We start from the raw sequence: 9,056 nt of genomic DNA, 5'->3' as shown, positions 1-9,056 counted from the left end.
AAAAAAACAGGAGGACATGATGATATTTACTATTTTTACACACCAGAGGCTTTTAAATGAATTGTTAATCTAAAATATGCGTGTTAGAGAATGTACAAATGGTTAACATTGTTTGTGTCATATCAGTCAGAAAAGCAGTTCTGGGGTTTTTTTTTTTTTTTTTAGCTAATTTAGTTAGTTGTTATTCTTGGCTGAATTACTCTAGAAGGTTTTCAAAAGCCCTTTAAAATGAAATATGTACACAGTTTGGATTAAATGAAAGTATAGTCACATTTTTTAATTAGCATGTTTTTGCGTTTTGCTTTGGTACCGAAATTGGTACAGAGAACCGTGGATTTTCACTGGTATTGGTACCGAATACTGAAATTTTGGTACCGTGACAACACTAGTACGAATACGTGTACCGTAACACCCCTAATATATACGTGTGTGTGTGTGTGTGTGTGTTAGCAGTGTCTACATTTTTTTAAGTGGTTTAATTTGAGCAAGAGATCCAGGGATAGTGGTTTCATTGCATCTGAAATATGTCACTTTGCTCACAGCTGATTGGTCCAGTTTAGGTTTGTGATCTCTTACCAGAATAAAACCTGCTCCGGACCAGGTTAGCTATGTAGCACAAGTTACCGCGACAATGAACACGATCTATATTCTTGAACCCAAACAACCACTTTGTTCAAACTAATTCAACTCAGTGGTCACTAGGCCAAAGGAATGGCATATTTGTAGTTTTGTCTACACATTAAGCTGGAAGGAGAAAGCATCTGAACCAAAATTACATACTTCACCTTTAAAAACATTAGTAGAGAGAGTCAATGGGGGAAAAAACAGCAGAAAATATGGGGAATCCTAAAAATAAAACCCTGTACCTTTGTTCATGGGAAGGACTGGAGCATCCAGTGGCAGATTTGAGCAATGAGTTGTAGATTGTCTCCCTCTGCAGGTAAATGAACTGCAGTACACGCACACACAGGTGATGTAGTTGAGCAACAGGGACACTTGCATCATTATGGCCTGTGTAAATGCACAAAACACAGTGATTAAGACCATTTGAGTTATGTGCGATCTAAATTTATAGCGGATACCTGAGAAACACACTGAAAATATACTTACCCAGCACTTCCAAAAGGGTCTCCACGTATGTTAAAGGATTTGGGACATTTAAATTAAAGTTGAGAGTTTTTAAAACGAGAATCTCAGAGTCCAAGAGCTGCTCTTTGGAGCAAGGGTAACCGACTGCCTGCAGAAATCTCATGGCAATGTCATTGTTAACAACCTAGACAAACACAAATAGAACTGATCACATAATAACACATGGAATGTTCGTTACGTTCTAATTTATGAAATAAACATACATTGGAGTACAGGTCCAGTTTGCTGGCTATCTGAACGCTTGAGAGGATGGAGAGAAAGAACTTCTGCTTGAGTGTTTGGAAGATGAGCTCCTCAAATTTTCTTGTGTCCTCAGATGATGCTACTTGACCTTTCTGGCTGCGGATTAGATGTTCAATATATTTGGCCATAAACCTAGAGCATGACAAAGGGAAGTTGTTTTAAACAGGTTTACAGTGAATAATGCTCTTTCAAGATTCTTTAAACTACCTCTCCAGTATTTCGATTGCCTGGTATCCAACCGCAGGATTCAGTCCCAGCTCCTCACAGAGATGAAACACACACTCTACGGACCGAATAAACAAGGGTGATAATACATGAACATAAACGTATCAGCATAATAGTATTACAGTACGTTTCAGACATGATGTCATTGCAATGATAGTCTTATCATTGTATTTTTAGGCTAAATACTACACATATGGAACATGACTGTTAATATCTATGTTTTTCAAAATGACAATTTTCACCTGAGATCCGGAGCCAAATTACAGGGGGGTAAAATGACTTCAGAAAGATGGCAGCATCATTATGTTATTTTTACACAGAGATTGGTTGCTCTGTTAGTAAAATCGGTTGACTTGAGCAATCTTTGTTGCATTAAATGCCAGTGGTGACCATTCAAAAATGAAAAAAAAAAAGCACTTTTCAAGTTTTTCTCCAAAGTTTGCATCCCTGTAACTCAAAAAGTTTTAAAGATATCTTAATGCCCTTAAAGATTTTGGGTCTTAACAAACTTTCCTTTTGGCATCTTCATTTTTAAGGCTCTGTATCAGGGCTGGGCGACTTCGGTCCTAAAGGGCCACTGTCCTGCAGAGTTTAGCTCCAACCCTAATCAAACCCACAGCAATATTGGAATCGCAATATGGCTCCAGGAGGAAATTGTTGAATTGTACACATTTTCAGTGGTCAAAAAACCAAATGTGGGTCACTTTGCATACAGATGATACTTTTTTTTTCTTTTAAAGAGGAAGGTCTGAAGAACAAATAATGTTGAAACTAGAAATGTATCTGGTTTCCCTCTATCAGAATAATAGCGTAGAACATACCTGTTTGAGTGCCATAAATATACTTTTTCTAAAGTTGTGTGCATGTCACTCAAGTAGTATTAAATTTACCTTAATATTCTTTTAGATTATTTTAGATATATTCCTAATAAACTTTTCTTTTTGAATCTTCATTTTCAAGGCCCTTTATAGTTCAGTCCCAGAGATATGGGGATTTCAATTCGGCTCCATGTGCAGATTGTTGAATATTACCCATTTTCAGTGGTCGAAAACCAAATGTTGGTCACTTTGTGTATACAGCTGATACTTGTTGTATTTAAAGGGGAATATCTAAAGAAGAAATAATGTTGAAACTATAATTGTAGCTTGTTGCCGAATCTCAGGTGACAAAACAGTGGATTACTCAGTAAATATACATCTGACATTTAATATTTTGGCTTAAAAAAATATTGACAAAATCAAAAATTTGAGCCGGGAAAGTTTCTGAAATTTGGTTGATTTGGCACGGAATGACCCTTATCATAATAGTTATGTTTGCTAAAACAATTAAACATATTGTTATTTATATTACTATCATTATTTACATCAAAATAAAAGTCTCTCTTGCCACAATAATCTGTCAAACAAGAAAAGTTATCGGGCCGATTATTTGAATACATCTGCGATATATCGGCCTTGGCTTGGCGATATATCCGTGGACCACAAAGTCATGTTATGAACATTGTTTATAAATATTTAAATCATTCACTAACATATTACAGTATGCTTCACATTACTGTGGTACTGCCATCCGATACGAAACCCCTGACATATCACACTAGCTAACATTATAAGCTAACAGTTAGTTTAAAGCCAACAACACTCACCCACTATCCTCCTTTCTTTCAGACATCCACAGAGATCTGACACGCTCTCCAAGTTGGATTTGTTTCTGTTGTTGAGGTTGGACAGAATATCGGTTAAAATGTCTAAAGACACCTCTCCAAACCTCGGGTTCATCGGTTCCCTGGTGTGCAGTGAAAACATAGTACTTCCCGCCATTTGTTAGTAAAGATTAATCGTCGTCACAACAACGTGCGCTGGAAATTTTCGTTTTCCTCCAGAAAGCCAAATCCCCTCATGAAGCTCGTTCAAATATCAGCACGGTTTTTTTTTTATTTTTTTTTTTATATATGCTGATGTATAATTTTTAAGACTTTATAACAGACATGCAAATATATTCGAGAGGAATTCCAAATAAATTATTTTTTCGAAATTTCTTAATTAAGCACTACAACGACGACTGTGATTGGCCAATTTTGAGAGGCGTTGAGAAAAGTAACTCGAACCACGTGATAACACCATCAACGTATTGCTTGTTTAAAAGTGGCACTTTTTTTTTTTTTAATGAATACATTTCTTCTAGGGCTGTGGTCATAGACCCCAAATACAATATGCAAGAATACAAGAAATATAACATCACTACAATAACTGAAGTAATTCATTTTATTGTATTTATACCTGACCTTATCTACATATGCTGCAAGTTCATCAACCACTTCACAGTCAAAGATTAATTAAAATTATTTAAATGAAAATTATTTAAAATTAGTTGATGTAAAATAAACTAAATAATTAATAAAGCTACATGTAAACTGGCATCAAATTATTCCCCTCAACAACTTGTAAAGTGACGGGCTGCGCAGACCTTGCAAAAAAAAAAAAAAAGAAAGAAAGAAAGAGACGGACTGCGCAAAATCGACGCAGCATTGATTTGCAAAATAACCGTGTTACGTCAGGAAAACAGCGCTTCAAACATGGCGGACAAGAGTAGTCAAGGGGAGCCCAAACCTGAAGCCCAGTTTGCAAAGAGAATAGATCCTGCAAAGGAAGTTCTGACCAGGGAACAGCTGCAGTTCATCCGACAAGTGGAGCTGGCGCAGTGGAAGAAGAAAGCAGTCCAGCTCCGAGGACGAAACGTTGCGACAGGACTCGCTATCGGCGCTGTAGTTCTCGGCATCTGTATCCTTTACAACTCTGTTACACAAGGTTATGGCAGCAGTACAGTGCGTTACATTACATTACAGAGCCTGCTGAGCTAGTGATGATGTTCTGCACGGCTATGATGAATGATAGCAATATTAGTTTAGATAGCGTATTACTACACGTGGGTGCATTATTACATGATCAGCCAATGTGACCCGTGCTGAAGTCACGATGAGCAAGTCAAACTCTTGAATATGTTTACTGGTGCTGTTAACTAATAGGTTACACTTGTACTGTTAGCAGGTCAAAACAAACCAAACACTAGAATTGTAACCTCTTTAATTAAAATGACTACTATATTTGTTTCCCATAATAGTTTTACTTCAATATGTTGCATTTTGAGCGTGTTTCACGGTACTAAACAATATTTAGCTAATTTATTTCCTTTTAAAAATAATATTAGAAAAAGCTTATTTCAGAAAAAGCATTTTGAGAACGTAAAGACCAGATAAAGGGGATGTACAAATGAAGTATTACCAGATTTAAAGGGATAGTTCACCCAGCAATTACAATTTTGTTATTTACTCACCCGCAAGGTGTTCCAAACCTGTATGGCTTGCTTTTTTTTCTTTTTCTTTTTTTGGTGAACACAAAAGATGTTTTGAAGAATGTTGGTAACCAAACAGTTGCTGGTAGCCATTGACTTCCATAGTATGGAAAAAAATACTATGGAAGTCAATGGCTACCAGCAACATTCTTCAAAATGTCTTTTGTGTGATAGAACTTTAATTTCTGGGTGAACTATCCCTTTATCTCTCGTCAGACTGTTGAGATATCTATTTGCCTTCACCAGCCTCCACAGATGGCTACACATTCTACTCCGTATCCCAAGAAAGAGTCATGGATGAAATAGATGAAGAAGCCAGAGCTGCAAAACTACAGGCTCCGAAGACCGGAGCCAACTGAACTGAATGAACTTTGACTTCAGGAAGTGTCTACACTGACAACAGGAGCCTGTCAAACCTGGCATGACGCAGATGACGCCAGCAGAGGGCGCCACATCTATTTAAACCAGGGCGGGGTAACTTCGCACCAACCCTGATCAAACTCACCTACCTGTAGCTTTCTAGTGATCTCGAAGACATTGATTAGCTTGTTTAGGTGTGTTTGATTAGGGTTGGAGCTAAACTCTGCAGGACCGAAGTTACCCAGCCCTGGTTTAAAGTCTCCTATTCGACCCAAGACTCAATATTTAACCGATATAAGGAGAAATCCTTCATTTTTGCCAAAGCTAAATTCTACATGATTACTATAAAAATGTGTTTCTGAGATGCAGTTCATGGAATATGTTAGTGGAGACTGAATGTCGTCATATTTCTTGTTGTACTATGAATATGAATACTTACTACAGTAATTCTGCTACTGGTGATATATTGCTTTGAGTGCAAATACATAATCAGAGTGAGATTAATTTAAAGAAAGTTTTGTTTATGTTTGTCTTTTTTATGGACACACAATAAAATGATACTGCAGTGTCTAAAATGAATACTCAACCCACAGTCATCTTTATATTTATTGACTTTAATGTACAAATATGATTTAGAATATACTACATTATCATCATCATAAGATAGAGAAGGCACAGCATGGAAGTGTTGCATTGCACATCGAAGCGATCAGTATAATGAAGCATGAAGTCACATTTCTCTCAATCTAAAACACATTGGCTGTGTTTGTGTCTGTAGCTGATTTGCTTGTTCACTGCACATATAAAGGCATTCATATGATTTTTCACAGTTTTTAATAAGCCGTGAATGGATCTTAGGTTGTCATATTCAATGACAATGACCCTCAAACTCATGGAAAGGTGTAATGCATCAAGACAGAAACCCAACTGAAAGCACAAAGCCAATTTTTTTTATACATCATTAACATCTTTACTGTAAATAACATCTATTTCTGCTCGTTCATATTCTGAATCCCTCTTTAACATCATGCATGTCGGTATCTCATAAGTTCATTATGAAATAAACAGTGATTTCACCATATATTGTACATAATGTTTCCACACTAAAACTACCGAAAGCATAAATGTTGGCCTTTGTGGAAAATCTGATCATACTCTGTTAATATTACAATGAAGATAACGAATGCACTTTTATTGACCGACCTTTGTAAACATCGGCAATCAATAATTTATTAATGACTCTACTGTAGCGTCACACCAAAGTGCAGTGTGCATTTTGCATCCGTCTTGAACTTTATGGCTGATTCTTGCTTTAATTTTTGGTGCAATTCGTATATTGAAGGAATAGGTCATGCAAAAATGAAAATTTGCTGAAAATGTACTCATCCTCAGACCACCCAAGATGTAGATGATTTTCTTTCTTCATCAGATTTGGGGGAAAGTAGCATTCCCTCACTTGCTCACCAGTGGATGCTCTGCAGTGAATGGGTGCCGTCAGAATGAGAGTCCAAACAGCTGATAAAAACATCACAATAATCCACAAGTAATCCACACCACTCCATCAGTCCATCACTTAACGTTTTGGGTTGATCACTGCCTCAACAATGTTTTTTTTTTTTCAGCTTTGCCACATATACATATTTTAGAAATGAACCATTCAATCAACAAAATTAAACACAATAATCCACAAGTAATCCACACCACTCCGGTGCATCAGTTAACATCTTGTGAAGTGAAAAGCTGTGTGTTTGTAAGAAACAAATCCATGACAAGACATTTTAACTGTAAACTCACTTCTGGCCAAATATGAGTCCATAATCCATAATAACGCTAAGTCCATCCCTTGTCGTCTCTCACGTCAAAATCCACCAACACGTTTGTTTAGAGCTGTTTTGGACTGTTTTAACTTGTAAACAGTGCTTGACCTCTGCATATTTATCAATTGATTCAGACGGGATGACTTCTTCACTGGAGAAAGTTTCTTACAAACACAGCTTTTTGCTTCTCCAGATGTTAACTGATGGACTGGAGTGGTGTGGATTACTTGTGGATTATTGTGATGTTTTTATCAGCTGTTTGGACTCTCATTCTGACGGCACCCATTCACTGCAGAGCATCCATTGCTGAGACACTGATGCAATGCTACATTTCTCCAAATCTGATGAAGAAACAAACTCATGAGTAAATTTTCAACAAATCTGGGTGAACTATTCCTTTAACATCACCATATTAGGTCAGTCACATTCAGACTGATAAAAGACAATAAAATGTATGTAAATGTATATAAACATAGACTTCAAGGTTAAGAAGTTCTACATCTCCATGGATGAAAATCTCAAAGCTGGCATAATCAATGCAAAAATTATATATATCCCACCCACCCTAAATCTGTTTTTTTTTTTTTTTTGGTTTTTTTATCATTGTTTTTATTCACATTTAGATAATATAAAAGAGACCCTATCAGATAATAGCAGAAATATTTCTGGACCAGATCTACAGAGTTCATGCTGATTATTGCATGATGATTTGGAGTTTCTACAGCGCAAACACAGGCAGTAGAACAGAAACAGCAGGACATCTGATGTCCAGTAGTGGACTGTTGATTCAGATGTTTGCCCATTCAGCAGGTCCAGGCGGTTTTTAGAAAGTGCAAAGAGACAGTCGAGAGTCAAACTCAGTGCTGAGCCTTCAGAGAGAACGTCACAGCATCATAAAACAGCAGAGTCCCGCCAAACCATTGGCTCTTCACAGAATTAAGCAGACTTAATTAGTGCATTTGCACTAGAAATGCGCCTTCTGACACCAACGCTGGATTCACACAGCATATTATGCTTAGGAAACTGTACATTATATATTACAAACCCAATCTGTCCAGTTCAGGCTATGAGGATATGACTGGATCATGTCTCTGTTTCTCGGTGGCTGGTTGTTCAGAGTTTGGTGTGGTAAGAGCAGTCATGACTGGATGAGGTAGTCTGATGTACGTAGTCCCGCCAATGTACCAGGCTAAGGATTCTTACTGATAGGGAAACAGAAGAGAGAATCGTTATAAGAGTTTACCAAGAGCTGATTTATGCATAGATCAGATTTAAAGGGATAGTTCACCCAAAAATGAAAATTTGATGTTTATCTGCTTACCCCCAGGGCATCCAAGATGTAAGTGACTTTGTTTCTTCAGTAGAACACAAACGAAGATTTTGAACTCAAACCGTTGCAGTCTATCAGTCTTATAATGTAAGTGGATGGGAATCACGGCTTTGGGAGTAAAAAAAAAAACACACAAACAAAACCAAATTAAACCCTGTGGCTCGTGATGATACACTGATGTGTAAAGACACAAAACAATCAGTCTGTGCAAGAAAGTGAACAGTATTTATATCGTTTTTTTACCTCTGATTCACCGCAATGTCCGAACTGTCCTGAGCGCGTTCTCAACAGCCGGCGCCTGACTGGTCTTCTTCTTCTTCTTGTTTTACGGCAGATCGCAGACTTATTAGTGCATTACCGCCACCTATCTCTCAAATGGACCATTGACACTCCCCATTGAGATTGTAGATAGAGTGTCAATAGTTCATTTGAGAGATAGGTGGCGGTAATGAGAACGCGCTCAGGAGGACGCGCTCAAGACAGTTCAGATATTGCGGTGAAAATCAGAGGTAAAAAACGATATAAATACTGTTCAGTTTCTTGCACAGACCGATCGTTTCGTGTCTTTACACATCAATGTA

The 9,056-nt window shown here is 37.3% G+C and overlaps 3 protein-coding genes across 4 annotated transcripts in view; 1 reads left to right on the top strand and 2 right to left on the bottom strand.

Annotated features, from left to right (window-relative positions):
- cntd1 (cyclin N-terminal domain containing 1) overlaps positions 1-3,632 on the bottom strand; it is a 5,786-nt gene extending 2,154 nt beyond the window's left edge. Inside the window, exons 1-5 of the mRNA XM_016513277.1 lie at positions 3,263-3,632; positions 1,600-1,675; positions 1,353-1,524; positions 1,111-1,273; positions 867-1,011 (exon numbers count right to left, since the gene is read on the bottom strand). Of these exons, the coding sequence (XP_016368763.1) occupies positions 867-1,011; positions 1,111-1,273; positions 1,353-1,524; positions 1,600-1,675; positions 3,263-3,437 (731 nt within the window). The 5' untranslated portion in view covers positions 3,438-3,632. The remainder of the gene's footprint in view (positions 1-866; positions 1,012-1,110; positions 1,274-1,352; positions 1,525-1,599; positions 1,676-3,262) is intronic.
- Positions 3,633-4,147: 515 nt separating this feature from the next.
- coa3a (cytochrome C oxidase assembly factor 3a) lies at positions 4,148-5,907 on the top strand. Its single transcript, XM_016513276.1, has 2 exons — positions 4,148-4,397; positions 5,224-5,907. The coding sequence occupies exons 1-2, from the start codon at positions 4,193-4,195 to the stop codon at positions 5,325-5,327; spliced, it is 309 nt and encodes a 102-aa protein (XP_016368762.1). The 5' UTR covers positions 4,148-4,192; the 3' UTR covers positions 5,328-5,907.
- A 1,844-nt stretch (positions 5,908-7,751) lies between these two features.
- LOC107708982 (serine/threonine-protein kinase WNK4-like) overlaps positions 7,752-9,056 on the bottom strand; it is a 10,964-nt gene continuing 9,659 nt past the window's right edge. For both annotated transcript variants that reach the window (XM_016513365.1, XM_016513366.1), the window contains exon 8: positions 7,752-8,347. In XM_016513365.1, the coding sequence (XP_016368851.1) occupies positions 8,345-8,347 (3 nt within the window). In that variant the 3' untranslated portion in view covers positions 7,752-8,344. The remainder of the gene's footprint in view (positions 8,348-9,056) is intronic.

Source organism: Sinocyclocheilus rhinocerous, unplaced genomic scaffold, assembly GCF_001515625.1.
Source record: "Sinocyclocheilus rhinocerous isolate Xijiao unplaced genomic scaffold, SAMN03320098_v1.1 scaffold24, whole genome shotgun sequence".
Taxonomy (NCBI): Eukaryota; Metazoa; Chordata; class Actinopteri; order Cypriniformes; family Cyprinidae; genus Sinocyclocheilus; species Sinocyclocheilus rhinocerous.
This window is presented reverse-complemented; position numbering and strand designations above follow the sequence as displayed.